The 17,709-nt window shown below is 39.2% G+C and overlaps 1 protein-coding gene across 1 annotated transcript in view; it reads right to left on the bottom strand.

The window, feature by feature from the left end:
* The window catches only part of LOC115210623 (polyribonucleotide nucleotidyltransferase 1, mitochondrial-like), a 578,459-nt gene that overhangs the window by 240,814 nt on the left and 319,936 nt on the right, over nucleotides 1-17,709 (bottom strand). Inside the window, exon 19 of the mRNA XM_029779226.2 lies at nucleotides 9,886-9,957. Coding sequence (XP_029635086.2) covers nucleotides 9,886-9,957 — 72 coding nt within the window. The remainder of the gene's footprint in view (nucleotides 1-9,885; nucleotides 9,958-17,709) is intronic.

Here is a 17,709-nt window from a genome sequence, read left to right as displayed (position 1 = left end):
CTGGGCGGACAAAAAACAAAGTCGATTTCAATTGAATTTGAACTCTGGACATGAAGACAGATGAAGTGTCGCTAAGCATTTTGCTCAGCGTGCTGATGGTTCTGTCACATTTAAATATTCGTCCTTCTTCATAGTCCCTTAAACCACAGTGGGTTCAGGCCTTGCTTGGGACAAAATCATATAAAAAAAAAACAATATGGGTGATTGGCTTCAATACACAAATTTAGAAATATCAATACATCACCGTCATCCTATCATTACCCTCATCAATAACATTAGTTTTATATCCATTGTATGGATGAATTCTAAACACATCTCCCATGTCTATACACAGAGTTTCATTGACTGGGATTTCATATCTGAGAACCCCCCCATATTACCAACTGGCTTTTCTTTCTAAAGTCCCTGAAACAGCTACATTTTATTCCCTCTGTAAATGAAGATACAGCCATTTTATTGTCTTTTTCACATATTACATCTAAACTTTCTTAATCAGAACACAACCTTAGTTATCAATCATAGAAAAATTACAGACAAATGGCAATGAATCCCTCCCCTTAAAACTGGAAATCTTGTAGAAGCAGTGGAACATTCTATCAAATTTACTAAAGTGATTGGCAAAGGCCATCTAATGTGTCAAATAAATCCCAAAGTTGTTATATTTTCTTCAGTTTCAGTCTAATTAAAGTGCAAAGAGATCAGAGTCTGCGATCAAGATAGTAGGCAATTCTGAATAAATGCTTTTAGCTGTAAAGAAAGGAATCCAATATATTTATTTATTTATTTCAACGCATCAGAGAAGCATTTGTTTAATTTCATTACTTTATCACCTCCGTTCTAGAGTCTAAGTCAAAGAAATTCTTTTCAGTCAAAGACATGAAATTTGCCGTCTTTAGTTCAAGTCAGCACCAATGCATGTTATTTACCAAGAACAGGCTGTACCAAAATATTGGGCAACCAAAAGACAAAAGCTTCAAGTACATCAACTCAACTTCAGTAATTTCAACTCATACAGATTTATCAAATACCATACAACATAGATTCATGATTTATCAAAATTCTCTCTGCCTCAAAGCCAGTAGTTCTCGACCATTTTTTTTCCAATGGACCCCTCTGGTTCCTATTTTACTTGGGTGGACCCCATAATCATTTGGTGTTCAACCCTTTAGCATTTAAACCAGCCATGTCCAAACCATTCACATCTGGCCCCTCATACCTAACCTACAATGTCATTCTAAAAACAAACAATCCCATCATCATAATACCGAAGCAACAAGATAATGCATGATTAAATTAAGACAATGTGAATCAATAAGCATCAAACTTGACAGAGCAATCTGAATGATTACGGGTTAAAAAAATCCTATTGTATTTATATAACTAAATATTATTAAGGATTATATAAAAAAAAACCTGTTAAATATTTTGTGTATTACTCTTTTACTTGTTTCAGTCATTTGACTGCGGCCATGCTGGAGCACCGCCTTTAGTCGAGCAAACTGACCCCAGGACTTATTTTCTTTGTAAGCCTAGTACTTATTTTATCAGTCCCTTTTGCTGAACCGCTAAGTTACAGGGACGTAAACACATCAGCATTGGTTGTCAAGCGATGTTGGGGGGACAAACACAGGCACACAAACATATACACACACATAGATATATATACATATATGCCACATGGTTCCGGGTTCAGTCCCACTGAGTGGCAGCTTGGGCAAGAGTCTTCTACTATAGCCTCAGGCCAACTAAAGCCTTGTGAGTAGATTTGGTAGACAGAAACTAAAAGAAGCCTGTTTTGTGTGTGTGTGTGTGTGTGTGTGTGTGTTTGTCCCCCATCATCACTTAACAACTGATGTTGGCGTGTTTACATCCTTGTAACTTAGAGGTTCAGCAAAAGAGACCAATAGAATAAGTACTAGGCTTACAAAGAATAAGTCCTGGGGGTCGATTTGTTCGACTAAAAGTGGTGCTCCAGCATGGCCACAGTAAAAGAGTGTATACACACACACACACATATACACATACAATGAGCTTCTTTCAGTTTCCATCTACCAAAATCACTGACAAGGCTTTGGTCAAACTGAGGGAATAGTAGAAGCCCAAGGTACCATGCAGCAGTGGGACTGAACCAAGAACCATATGTGGCTGAGTAGCAAACATCTTACCACACAGCCATGGCTGCATGTAAGGTACTAGTTCCTCGTGAGCAGACATGTTCTCACAGAAGACCCAAAACAAAGGCCAACAGTGGACATTCATTTACATCTGTCACATTATGTCATGGCAAGAAGACAGTGACAGACACACACAAAACCATGTGGTTGCAATATAAGCTTCTTAACAACACAGCATGCCTTCTGTAAGTTATCTGTTTACTGTGTGGACAGAAAAGACACATGCAACTTAACACTTGTCCATTCGTGCTATCCAATCCATAGCTTTCCATGGATGGAGTCCAGTTGTTATTCAGAGCTCTATACTTTTGATAAAAAAAAATAGTCCAAGATACCTTTGAAAGTTACTAAAGATATAAATCAACATTAGTAATTTATTCGAACTGCCATTCAAAGAAAAACATATGGAGGTATACCAAACATATTACTCATCTAAAAATCGGATAATTTCCATAGAGATACTGAATAGTATACATAGAACTTTGAATGGGAAACACTAGAGTTTTCTAACGAGTGACATCATTTAATATTATTAGTATTATTTTAGGTGGCAAGCTGGTGGAATTGTTAGCACACTGGGCAAAATGCTTAGCTACTTACCACACAGCCACTCCTATGGTAATTTTTTTTTTGTTATTGTCATTTTTTTTGCAAAACACTTCAAGACATTTGTGGGTGGAGGAAATAAAGGAGAAAGTTATCTGCAAATAGAAAGCTGAACTGAATACTTATAACAGGGTGAATTCTATTAGCATAAAAAAAAAATTTTAAAAAGGGTGCAAGACTGAGCCTACCACATGAGAGCATGAAAGAACTCTCCAGCAGGTTTCCATAAAGTTTCTGTTTACCTAAGTTCACTTAGAGATGTTTTAGTCAACCAAACGCTATGGTAGAGGGCACTTGCCCAGGGTGCCATATAGAGAGTTTGAACTCAAAACTAAGCAATTATTAAGCAGACGCCTTAGCCATATTGTGTCTGCACCCGTAATTGTAGTTTATATTTCAAGCACAACAAATTGACTCCAGTATGCAACTGGTACTTAATTTATCAACCCTGAAAGGATAAAAAGCAAAGTCGACCTTGGTGGAATCTGAACTCAGATTAAATGTTCTTAAGCATTTTGCCCAGCATCCTAACAATCCCACCAGCTCGTCACCTTCGATTTCATGAACATATTGAGCAGCAACAACAAAGAGGCGCAATGGCCCAGTGGTTAGGGCAACGGACTCACGGTCGGAGGATCACGATTTCGATTCCCAGACTGGGCATTGTGTGTGTTTATTGAGCAAAAACACCTAAAGCTCCACGAGGCTCCGGCAGGGGGTGGTGGCGACCCCTGTTGTACTCTTTCACTCCAACTTTCTCTCACTCTTTCTTGTCCCCGACTTCCTATGCAACCGCTGAGCCTGGATGCGCATTCATCCATCCGTCGGTGCTCTTGGTATTGGGGGTTGACCTGCTTTCTCTTCTGCAGGTCTTACAAGTAGCAAAGGACCACGTTTCGGACTTCTCCCATCTTGCGAGCTCTGGGACGAAGACCGTTCGCTCAACAGCAACAGCAGCAGCAGCAACAACAACTGCATGCAAACACTCCATTGTACCTTTATGATCACTAACAATCGCTTTGTTTTTATCATTTAAAGAAGTCACAATAAAGCTATGTAGGTGAAAAGTTAATATAGCAGTAAATAAACTTTCAAATCACTTGCACAGTTGGAGGCTTTCTTATCAAACCTGCTGCAGGTATCACTGTTAATACATCTCTTGTATCATCTTTGTTTTTCACTTGGTTGGCTGCTAATATTTAAATGATTTCTTCCAAACAGTTCAAAGCCAATACATTTTTCAGATATCTGAGGAGATTATAACATTTGGTTTCTTGACTAAAATATGTTCTTTATTTCCGGATCTCGTATTTATCTTATACTGTTCAAAAGATATCAAGTGCCAGTCAGATAACATACACTAGTAAAACATCACAAACCAGTAAGATGTCACATAACAGTGAAGGCATATGACTCGGCGGATTGAGAGTCGGGCTGACAATCATGGGGTAGTGAGTTTAATTCTTGGACCAGGCTGTGCATTGTGTTCTTGAGCAAGACACTTTATTTCACATTGCTCCAGTTCACTCATCAGTAGAAATGAGTTGCGATGTCACTAGTGCCAAGTTGTATCGGCCTTTGCCTTTCACTTGGATAACATCTGTTTCTTTATTACCCACAAGGGGCTAAACATAGAGGGGACAAACAAGGACAGACAAATGGATTAAGTCGATTACATCTAACCCAGTGCATAACTGGTACTTATTTAATTGACCCCGAAAGGATGAAAGGCAAAGTAGACCTCGGCGGAATTTGAACTCAGAACGTAACGGCAGACAAAATACGGCTACGCATTTCGCCCGGTGTGCTAACGGTTCTGCCAGCTCACCGCCTTTCACTTGGATAACATCACTAGCGTGGAGAGGGGAGGCTGGTATGTATGGGCGACTGCTGGTCCTCCATAAACAACCTTACGCAGATTTGTGTCTGGGGGGTTTGGGGTGGAGGGCTTTCTAGGTGTGATCCCTTGGTCATTCTTGACCGAAAGGGATCTGTACCATTTTATCAGTGAGATATTATATACCAGTAAATTATCGTGCCTCAGTAAGGTATCCAGTGAGATCTACAACAGAATACAGGAGTGCTTATGGGAGTTAGAATAGTCTCAACTACATAAACCTGTTCATTGGTTACATAAAGTCTGAAACCTGTCTTGGCTGACCAAACCCATTCCTGAAACACAATGAGACAATTAGGGACAGTTCTTTAAATGATTGCAATTCGGAACAACTGAGTGGACACTGAACCTGTTTTGGTGACAGTACCTTTTAGCGCTAGAAGCAAATATACTCATAGAAACACACATACACACACAAAATATATAACACAGATAGAAAGGAGAGAAAGTGAGAGGGTGAGGGGGGGAAAAGAGTCAGTGCAATTTATTAATTGAACATGGCTGACATAAACCCTTTCCCTCTCCTCATACACATAATGAGCAGGCTTTCCATGTTGGCATGGGTTTGACGGTTTGACTGAGAGCTGGCAAACCAGAAGGCTGCACCTGGCTCCAGTTTGAACTGGTAAAGTTTCTACAGCTGGATGCCCTTCCTAATGCCAACCACTTCGAGAGTGCTTCTCATGTGCCACCGGCACAGGAGCTAGTCAGGCAGCACTGGCATCAACCATACTCAAATGGTGTTTTTTATGTGCCACTAGCACAGGAGCCAGTCAGGTGGCACTGAAATCCACCATGCTTAAATGGTGTTTTTTATGTGTCACTAGCACAGGAGCCAGTCAGGCAGCACTGGCAATGATCACACTCGAATGGTGCTTTTTACGTGCCTCCAGCATGGGAGTCAGTCAGGCGGCACTGGCATTAAACACACATGAATGGTGCTTTTTACATGCACTGACATGGGTGCCAATCAGGCAGTACTGTCATCGGCCACGACAAGGATTTCACTTGCCTCAACAGGTCTTCGCAAGCACAGATTATTGCCCAATGATTGAAGGGTACTCTTAAATGGGCCAGTTATGCTGCCAGTTATGTACCAGGATTATTGGCTTGTTTATATCAGTGTCACTTAGCAGTTCAGTGAAAGAGACTGATGGATGAAAGAAGTACCAGAATTCTTGGTTTGTTTATGTCCTTATAACTTAGCAGTTTAGCAAGAGAGCAATGAAGTAGGAACTAAATTTTATCAGTCTGTCTGTGTCCCAGTAACTTAGCAGTGCAACAAAAGAGACTGATGAAATAAGTACTAGACTTTAAAAAACAATAAGGATTGGGGGGTTGATTTGTTCGACCAAAACCCTTCAAATAGTGCCCCAGCATGGCCACAGTTAAATAACTAAAAGAAGTAAAAGATACACATACTTGTTTCTGGTTACCAAATTCCACTCACAGAGCATTGGTCAACCCAAGGCTATGGTAGAAGACACTTGCCCAAGTGATGCCTAGTGGTACACAGTGAGCTTGAACCCTTGACTGCACGATTACAAATCAGCCTTCTTGACCACTTAGCCATGCCAATTCTACCTATGTAACTCGTTATCATTCACAAATGCTGAATAACAATGATTTGTAACCAAATTCACAAGTCTCTTTCTTTCGCTATGGTGGCCATCAGTTCACCATAGGAGTTAGCAGCTTTAGATATGTATCTGAACGTTGGTTCAGAAATATTGAAATTACTGAAAGCAGTGGAAAAAAAAAAACAGTAAGAGCCTGGTCTACTATCTACACTCGTCAACTCTATTCAGAATATATATATATTTGCTGTATGGTTGACTTTGCATCATTCACTAGCTCTATCAATGCTTGTATTTTCCAGACAGCTTGGTGTAATATTTTTTCCATATTTTTGCCTTTTTATATATATATATATATATATATATATATATATATATATAGATAGATATTTTTTCCTCCTTTTTTTTTACACTAGATTTTTTTTTTGGTACATAGAGTTAGTTATTTACTTGCCAACATGAAGTCTCAAACATTCTGTCAGGTGAAAAAAAAAAAAAAAAAAAAAAAAAAACTCAGATGATAAATTATTATTTGCATTAGTTTTTATAATCTTTCTGAACTCGCTCTAGACTTGTTATATACATATAAACATACATACATACATACGAGCATGTAACACAATATATTGTCCCCCGCCCCCTTTTCATATATATATTATGTATAGTTATTTCTTCCCACTAGGCTTAAATGGAATGCTTTATCGAAAGAATAGAGGACTGAAGTCGAAATTCTGGATATGCTGACAGTGCCAGTTTAGTTATGTTGTCTTTTGTTTATTACGCACCTACTTTATTTTTTAATTTTCATTTTTATTTTATATTTGTTTTACTTTTTTATTATTATTAGATGCATTAACGGACAATAGACTTGTTGGACATCTGAGCTCAAAGAAGGATCTGATGGAGCAATCGAAGCTTCGAAGCATTGTCATGGGTGAGAATGACGTTTGTGTGAGCTCAACTTTCCAAACTTTATCTCCCATCCTATGAGATCGTTCCCATTGTAGCTTCTAGAAGTCTGCTACTAGAGTCAAACGAATACTGATGACTTGCAGCTTTAGTTTTAATATGTTTCGGCAGATTCAAACATGAATATGCGTAAAGGAGAACAGCATCCGTGCTAGTGGAGCGCAAAGAGTACCATACAAGTGAGATCATTGCCAGAGCAACAAGCTGGCCTCCGTGCCGATGGCATGTAAAAAAAAAACACCATTCGAGCGTGATCATTACTTGAGTCGCCTTACTAGCATTTGTGCTGGTGGCACGTGAAAAAAACATTCGAGCGAGGTTGTTGCCAGTGCCGCTGGACTGACTCCTGTGCATGTGGCACATAAAAAAAATACCATTTGAGCGTGACCATTGCTAGTACCACCTAACTGGCTCTCGTCCCGGTGGCACGTAAAAGTACCCACTACACTCTCAGAGTGGTTGGCGTTAAGAAGGGCATCCAGCTGTAGAAACTCTGCCAGATCAGATTGGAGCCTAGTGCAACCATCTGGTTCGCCAGACCACAGTCAAATTGTCCAACCCATGCTAGCATGGAAAGTGGACATTAAACGATGATGATGATGATGAACTTTTCTTTCATGATGAACATGTTCATAACACACTTGATTCATTAGCACAAGGAACTCCAGAACAACCAGTATTTCAACATTGTTATGTCTCATCAACCAAACGTACTCCTGAACCAATGAAATGAACAAGAATTAAGGATGCTCTTGTTTATAACTTCAGCAAGCAATATTTGTCAACTGATAAATAATGACTGCTCCTATCTAACGTATTGGCTTTAAACCAAGTGAGACCATAACCCATGGCCTATGCCAGTGGTGTATAACCAGCCCACTTATGAGTACCCTTCATTCATTGAACAATGAAATTTGCTTGCGAAGACCTGTTGAGGCAAGTGAAATCAAAATCGCTGACGTGGCCGATGACAATACTGCTTGCTTGGCACTCATGCCAGTGGAACATTAAAAGCACCATCCAAGCATGATCGATGCTAGGGCTGCTGACTAGCTCCCATGCCAGCGGCATGTAAAAAGCACTATTCAAGCGTGATAGTTGTCAGTGTGGCCTCACTGGAACATGAGCCAGTAGCATGTGAAAAACATTTGAGCGTGGTTGTTGCTAGTCCCGCTGAACTGGCTCCCCATGCAGGTGGCATGTAAAAAACACCTTTTGAGCATGATCATTGCCAGTACCACCTGAGTGGCCCTCGTGCCAGTGGAACATAAAAGCACCCACTACACTCTCAGAGTGGTTGGCGTTAGGAAGGGCATCCAACTGTAGAAACTTTGCCAGATCAGAATGGAGCCTGGTGCAGCCAGTTCTCAGTCAAACCGTCCATCCCATGCCAGCATGGAAATGCGGATGTTAAACGATGGCGATGATGATGATGAGAGAGAGTGTATAAAGGTGCAAAAGCATGAATTCTAGTCCTATGATATCCTGTATTATACAACAACAGCACCACATTGCTCTGACTTGCCATGGTTTCTAGATTGGCGTGTATGCATTATGTGTGGTAGTCACAGTAACTTGCTTTTAGTGATACAGACAATGTATGAAGGTGGCAAACTGGCAGAATCGTTAGCCCACCAGATGAAATGCTTAGTGGTATTTCGTCTGCAGCTACATTCTAACTTCAAATTCAACCAAAGTCAACTTTGCTTGTCATCCTTTCAGGGTCAATAAATTAAGTACCAGTTGTATACTGAGGTCGATCTAATCGCCCACCCCTCTACCCCAGGAAATTTCAGGTCTTGTGTCTAGAATAGAAAAGAATATTATACAGAATGTAAGGCAGTGAGTTGGCCGAATCGTTAGCACATTGGGCGAAATGCTTAGGGGTATTTTGTCTGTCTTTACATTCTGACTTCAAACTCCACCAAGGTTGACATTGCCTTTCATCCTTTCAGGGTCAATAAATAAAGTACCAGTTGTGTACTGGGATCGATCTAATGACTGGCCCCCTCCCCAAAAATTTCAAGCCTAGAGTAGAAAAAAAGATATAGACAATGGATGACAACATTCTTTAACATTTGTGAATGTGTGTGCGTGTGTGTGTGTGTGTGTGTGTTTGTGCTGGTAACATTACTCATGGCAGTGGTGTGATAACGGAACACTAATATTAGGAGGGCGGTGAGCTGGCAGAATCATTAGCACACCGGGCGAAATGCTTAGCGTTATTTTGTGTGCTGCTACGTTCTGAGTTCAAATTCCACCGAGGTCGACTTTGCCTTTCATCCTTTCGGAGTCAATTAAACAAGTACCAGTTACACACTGGGGTTGATGTAATCAACTTAATCTCTTTGTCTGTCTTTGTGTGTCCCCTCTATGTTTAGCCCCACAGTGGGCAATAAAGAAATAAATATTAGTCATGGTAGTGGTGTGATAATGGAACAAGCACTGACTTAAAATTATTTGGCACAGGAACCAAGAGGTGAGACATTACATGTAAAGAGAGCGAATGAGAATACCAAGTAGATTTAACTTAGAGATAACATCACATTAGCAATGTGTTTATAAGTAAAGACCAGTTCTGTCATGGCAGAAGAAACAACGAGAAGATATGACTCAGGAAAGTCATGCTGAGTAAGTGTTGGCTGCAGAAAAGGAATATTACCTGTAGAGCAGTGATTCCTTTCTTTGTACCAGCCAACTTGAAGTCCATGTCACCCATGTAGTCTTCAATACCCTGAAAAACAGAAATGCAAAGAATCAAGTGTGAAAGTCTGTAAAACTCAAAGTATAATAATGCATTTTTTTCACCATAAACAAGATGATGATGAGGATGATGATGATGATGATGGTGATGATGGTGGTGATGATGATGATGGTGGTGATGATGATGATGGTGGTGATGATGATGATGGTGATGATGATGATGAAGCATCGTCGTCGTCAACATCATAAACATTATTAATTAATTTTCATGCTTGTATGGATCAGGTGGGGGGGGGGTTAAAGAGGCAGATTTTATTTACAGCCAGATACCTTTCTTCTTGCTGACATTCACCTCTTTCCATGCAAGGTAATTTTTTCTCCCCCCCCCCCATAGCCAGACATATTTTTCACAAAAGAAGATGAATGACTGGATGGTTAATTTAAACAAGGAACGACTACGGAACAACCACCAAATGGTAGAGAACTGACCCTTATTCTTCTCTTCTGTTTCTAATGATAAATAAAGTGGTCTTCCATCAACAGAAACTTTTAAACTTCCCATTTGCCATAAATTCCCTTCTTCAAGAGATAACTAGCTTTAACCCTTTCGTTACTGTATTTATTTTGAGATGCTCTGTGTTTCTTTCAATTACTTTAACTATAACAAAGACTTTAGTAAAATAACTTAGTTGTCATTAAGCTAGTGTTAGGAACATAAATAGTGACTAAGGTTTGGTGGAAAGTTTAAATTCAAATCTTATGAAAAAAAAGACATTTGTACTACAGAGCCAGAGGTGGTTTCAGCTAGGTTGGTATCAAAAAGGTTAAGAATTGTTTCTCTATTGTATATTTTAACCCTTTTGTTACCATATTTATTTTGAGATGCTCTGTGTTTCTTTCAATTACATTAAATATAACAAAGAATTTAGTAAAATAACTTAGTTACCATTAAGTTAGTGTTAGGAACATAAATTGTGACTAAGGTTTGGTGGAAGATTTTAATTCAAAACTTATGAAAGCAAGACATTTGTACTCAGAGCCAGAGCCGGCTTCAGCCGGATTGGAATTGAAAGGGTTAAGATAATGGTTTTCCATGTCCACTGCAATTTCCTTATGAAACTAGAATTCTATGGATTATTCACTTGGGTCTCACCAAAAGTCTATAAGCTTCACTACTAACTCTATTTGTCTGTTGGTGAGTTCCTGCACCAAAATGCAGGCAAAATCAGGATGTACATAACATAGGCTGCAAAGCTTTCCACTTCTTGCTTTTAAGGGGACACAAAAAATACAATGTAATAAAACTTATTTTAGATATATATATATATAACTGAAATAGTAGCAGAATCAGTGAAAATGCTTTGCTCCATGGATTTTAAAATATATTAAATCATTTGGAATGTCCTTGATTGTAAAGTTCATGTATTCACCTGAAGAATACGGTTTTCTTATAATGATATAGTGTACTCATTAATCAATTAAAGGAGTCATTAGAAATGGTCATAATGAAGTGATACCTGTCCTTCAATTGTTATTTATATATACAGGAGCAGGAGTGGCTGTGTGGTAAGTTTCGGATTCAGTCCCACTGCGTGACACCTTGGGCAACTGTCTTCTACAATAGCCTCAGGCTGACCACTGCCTTGTGAGTGGATTTGGTAGACAGAAACTGAAATACGCCCATTGTATATGTGTGTGTGTGTGTGTGTCTGTGTCTCTGTGTGTGTATGCTTGTGTTTCTGTGTTAGTTCCCTCATCATCGCTTGACAACAGATATTGGTGTGTTTACGTCCCCATATCTTAGCAGTTCAGCAAAAGTGACCGATACTGTAAGTACTAGGCTTACAAAGAATAAGTCCTGCGGTCAATTTGTTTGACTAGAAAGGCGGTGCTTCAGTATGGCCACAGTCAAATGACTGAAACAAATGAAAGAATATGTATATATATTATGGTTGGCATCCTTTTTGTCTCGGGAGACAATGGAGTTGCGCATAAAATAGTCTAGTCTGGCTTTTACATTTCATGTCCTGATACATTTCCTGCTGTGGCTGTGCAGTCCTATCCTGGACAAACACTCCCTCTGGCAGGTACCACAAATGTGGCGAAGACTGTTCCTGACTGGTTGTAATGTCATAATTTCTTGTTGACGTCTTTTCTTGTCTTTCCATTTCTCCTCTCTCTCTCTGTCACTCCTTTGTATTCCCTCTTTCACGGTACGTCACCAATCTCCACGGTTGCTGGCAACTGCTTCCCAATTGCTAATATTGATGTTGCAGGCCTTCATGTCCTTTTTGCAAACATCCTTGTAACGTAAGAACGGTCTTCCCACAGACCTAGTACCCCTAGCAAGCTCTCCGTATAGTATGTCCTTGGGGATTCTGCCATCTTTCATATGGCTAACATGCCCAAGCCATCTCATACGCCTTTGTGTGAGGAGTGCAAACATGCTTGGTATTCCTGCTTGCTTGAGGACATCTTTGTTGGGGATATGATTCTGCCATTTGATGCAGAGGATTTTCCGGAGGCAGCGCAGGTGAAAGATGTTTAGGCGACGCTCTTGGCATGTGTATAGCGTCCAAGTCTCACTTCCATACAATAGACTGCTAAGTACACATGCCTGGTAGATCTTCATTTTCGTGGTCTTGGTCAGCTTATTGTTGTCCCATGCCCATTTGGAGAGTTGGGCCATCGCAGCGGCTGCCTTGCCAATGCGTATATTGAGCTCAGTATCAAGGGATAGGTTGTAGGTGACAGTAGAGCCAAGATAGGTAAACTTCTCCACCTCCTGTAATCTGTGATCTCCAATATGTATGTTTGGGATGTCCGATGTAGCCTGACCCATGATGTTGGTCTTCTTAAGGCTGATAGCTAAGCCAAAGTCGTTACATGCCTGCTCAAAACAGTTAATGAGCCTTTGGAGGGCTTGTGTATGTGATACCAAAGCGGCATCATCAGCAAATAGCATCTCCTTGGTCAGGACGTTTCTGATTTTGGTCTTGACACGCAGGCGCGAGAGATTGAACAGTTTCCCGTCACTTCAACTGTGCAGAAACACTCCATCATCTGATGTCTGAAAGGCATGTGAGAGCAAGAGTGAAAAGAAAATGCCAAATAATGTAGGAACGAGGACACAACCTTGCTTTACCCCGTTTTTTATTTGGAAGGCGGCTGATGTTGAACCATTGTGCTGTATGGTGCCTTGTATGTCATCATGGAAAGACTTGATCATCCTCAGCAGCTTTGGTGGACACCCGATTTTTTGGAGCAGGATGAAGAGGCTTTTTCTACTTACCGAGTCAAAGGCCTTTGTCAGATAAATGAAGGCCATATATAATGGTATTTTCTGCTCTCTGGACTTCTCCTGAAGTTGGCGTATGGAGAATATCATGTCAATAGTTGATCTATATATATACATATTAAAAGTCAAGGTACAATCTGCACCAGTTTGCTGGAAAGAAGAGGTTAAAATTCTTCCAAGCCCCACATCTCTCACCATATGTAAACATGCACAGAGAGTATAGCAAATATACATAAAAAGAAATAGCCGTCACATTTGTAAAACTACAAAGAGGAGGGTAGATATCCCAGTCTCAATTTATTTCACTTTCTATGCTGAACTGACACTTAAAGCTCATCAGCTAAGCTTACTAGTCTTTTATTCTTTACTCTTTAACTTGTTTCAGTTATCTGACTGTGGCCATGCTGGAGCACCGGCTTTAGTCGAGCAAATCGACCCCAGGACTTATTCTTTGTAAGCCTAGTACTTATTCTATCGGTCTCTTTGGCTGAACTGCTAAGTTATGGGGACGTAAACACACCAGCACATTGGTTGTCAAGTGGTGTTGTGGGGACAAACAGACACCAACATACACACACACACACACATATATATATATATATATATATATATATATACATATGACAGACTTATTTCAGTTTCCATCTACCAAACCCACTCACAGGGCTTTGGTCAGCCCGAGGCTATAGTAGAAGACACTTGCTCAAGATGCCACGCAGTGGGAGTGAACCCACAACCACGTTGTTGACAAGCAAGCTACTAACCACACAGGCACTCCTGCACCTATACATGAGAGGTTTTTTTCAGTTTCTGTCTACCAGATCCACTCGCAAGACTTGAATGATGATGATGATGGAGAAGAAGAATGTATTTCATACAAAATGACATTGAAACGCAATATATTGGATTATTGAATCATGTACCAATCATGTAACACAACGTATCACAGACGTTACTGAGGGGCTTTAAGAGAATTAAGGGTGTGAAATCATGATGTATTGATGTACATGGCAGTGTACTTTTACTTCAGAGACATGTTGGGTGAATGGTTGAAAAAATGGACTGGGAGAGGGGGAGGCTCTACAAGACTGAAACTTTACTGAGCAGCTGCACTATAATGGAACTGTAATGAATGGCTATGACTAAATTACAAAATTATACACACAAACACACACATACATACATACATATATATATATATATAATACATACATACATATAATATATACACATAATATATATATATACACATACATAAGGTTAGCTAAGTTAGAGGTTAAAATAACCATTGATATTTCTCCTCCATTTTCTGTCTTCTCTCTCTCTCTCTCTATATATATATATATATATATATATATATATAAATAAATGAAAGAATGGAGTCGAACGAAGATGTTAACAAAATTCCTTCACTCTCCTTTATTTCTACCCTTGACAGGTCACTTCAACCGTGTTTTCTGACGTGAATTTGCTACCCAGGTTTCGGTTAAACGAGTTTTCCATGCTGACGATAAACATAGGATAATTCATTCACCTACTTATATATATTGATAAAAACAGTAAGACAACAAAAGAAAGAAAGAGACCTTGATGTTATGTAAACAGAGGAATTTATCTGTAAATGTAATATGTGACAATTATTCGGTAGCCATGATAAAACTCTGAATGCCGAGGTGGAAATCCACGCCACCATCTCTTCAGTTATCCAGCCGTGGATTTCCACCTCGGCATCCGAAACTCAGAGTTTTATCATGGCTACCGAATAATTGTCACATATTACATTTACAGATATATATATATATGAGTGGATGTGTGGTTAAGAGGCTATGTGTGTATGTGAAGGTGCATGACCTAGTGCTTAAGGAGTTGCACACATGATCCCTAGATCGTGCTTTCGAGATTCCCAGACTGGGTACCACATTGTATTCTTGGTCAAAACACTTCATTTTATGTTGCTCCAGTCCATTCAGCTGTCAATGGATAACCCTACAACAGACTAGCCTTCCAATCAAGGGGGATGTTGGCCTGCTCACCTGGCCAGCGAGGTGGCATCATTAGAAGGCTAACATGATGCAAAGTGCATTCTGCTCAGCGATGTATAACAACATCCAATAGTATGGTCAAACACGTGATATATATATATATGTATATATATATATTACTTTTTGTTTGCTTTTCATCATCATCATCATCAAACATCCACTATCCATGCTGGCATGGGTTAGACAGTTTGTTTGAGAACTAGTATATCAAGGAGCTGCACCAGGTTCCAATCTGATCTGGCAAGGTTTCTATGGCTGGATGCCCTTCCTAACGCCAACCACTCCAAGAGTGTAGTGGGTGATTTTACATGCCACCACCATGGGTGCCATTGACATGATGCCAGCATTGTCCACAATTATGACCTCACTTGGCTTGACAGGTCTACAGAAGCAGAGAATATCGCCAAAGGTCTTGGTCACTTCCTCCATGAAGCCAAATACTCAAATGGTGCTTTTTATGTGCTGACGACATGTCATCATGATCATCATCATTTAACATCCGTTTTCCATGCTGGCATGAGTTGGATGGTTTGACTGAGAGCTGGCAAGGTTTCTATACCTGGATGTCCTTCCTAACACCAATCACTCTGAGACTGTAGTGGGTGCTTTTTAAGTGCTACCGGCACAGGAGCCAATCAGGTGGATCAGTGCTTTTTACGTGCCATTGGCATGGGAGCCAGTTGGGGACGCTTGCATCAGCCACATTCGGATGGCGCTTTTTATGTGCCACTGGCATAGGAGCCAGTCAGGCAGGTCTGGCATCGATCATGTTCGGATAGTGCTTTTTACGTGCCACTGGTTTGGGAGTCAGTGAGAGGACGCTGGCATTGGCCACAATCGGACGGTGCTTTTTACATGCCACTGGCACAGGAGCAAGTCAGGTGGGTCTGGCATTGATCACGTTCAGATAATGCATTTTACATGCCATCGGCATGGGAGCCAGTCAGGGGCGCTGACATCGGCCAATTTGGATGGTGCTTTTTACATGCTAGCAGCACAGGAGACATGTGTGTGTACAAGAGTCTTCTGTAAAGTTACAGTTTCTTTCCACCTACAAAATTTCCCCCACATGGCATTGGTCAAACTAAAGTTAAAACCAAAGATACCTGTTACACACTAGGATCGAACCTGAACCATATAAATCTTAAGCAAACTCCTTAATCACACAGTTATACTAACACAAACACTCACACATACTCACAAACACAAACATATCACACATACATAACACATCACTTGAGTGTGTGTGTGTGTTTGTTTTATATGAATCTATGTTAAGTGCATATGCGATGAAGATGGAAACATGAAAAGAGGTATTAAGTACACAAAACCCAGTTTAGAAAAGAAGTGTTCTGTTGTAAACACGTGCCAAATGTTAGCATCAAAAGAAATGCATACGCAGACCTGTGCATGTGTTTATGTATGTATATATATATATATATAATATATATATATATAAATATATATATACATATATATACATGTACACACATATATATATATATATATATATATATATATATAATATATATATATATATATGTACACATATATATACATACATATATATATATATATACATATATATATACATATATACATATACATATATATATACACATATATATATACAGGTATACATATATATACAGGTATACATATATATACATGTATACATATATATACATGTATACATATATATATATATACATACACATATATATACATATATGTACATACATATACATATATATACAGGTATACATATATATATATACAGGTATACATATATACACAGGTATACATATATATACATGTATACATATATATATATATACATATATATATATATATACATATATATACATATGCACATATACATGTATGCATGTATGTATGTATGTATATGCGCACCACCACCTTCACCATCGCCATCGTCAACTCTCTGGCAGTAAAAATTTCAGATCGAGACAAAAGAGAAGGAGAAGCACCAAAAGCCGTAGAATTTCTTCTCAAAGTAGCTCTGTAAATGTATATTTAGCAAATATAGCTGGGCAACACATCAATATCGCTATAAGACAGAATTCCATATAGATTCACTGTAGTTGACGCTAATTCCAAAAGGCTGTTGCCATTAGCAACTGATTTGCATTAAAGATGCAACAGAATGCACAATAATCTGTTGTGAGATAAGCAGGTAAAATTCAAAAAGCAACAACAGCAACAGCAGCAACAAGTGAAATGACAGTAATAAAATAACAATGCTTCCCTTCTGCTTCCTCCCCACCACCCCACCCCACTTTCATTTCGGCTTTGTTGTTTTATATTTTCTTTAAAAAAAAATTATTTCTTAAATTTATTTTTATTTAGTTCATTTTTGTTTTGTTTTTCGAGTATTTATGAATTTTTCTAGAGAAAAATAAAGCTTTAACTGTCATTTTTA

Source organism: Octopus sinensis, linkage group LG4, assembly GCF_006345805.1.
Source record: "Octopus sinensis linkage group LG4, ASM634580v1, whole genome shotgun sequence".
Classification (NCBI taxonomy): Eukaryota; Metazoa; Mollusca; class Cephalopoda; order Octopoda; family Octopodidae; genus Octopus; species Octopus sinensis.
This window is presented reverse-complemented; position numbering and strand designations above follow the sequence as displayed.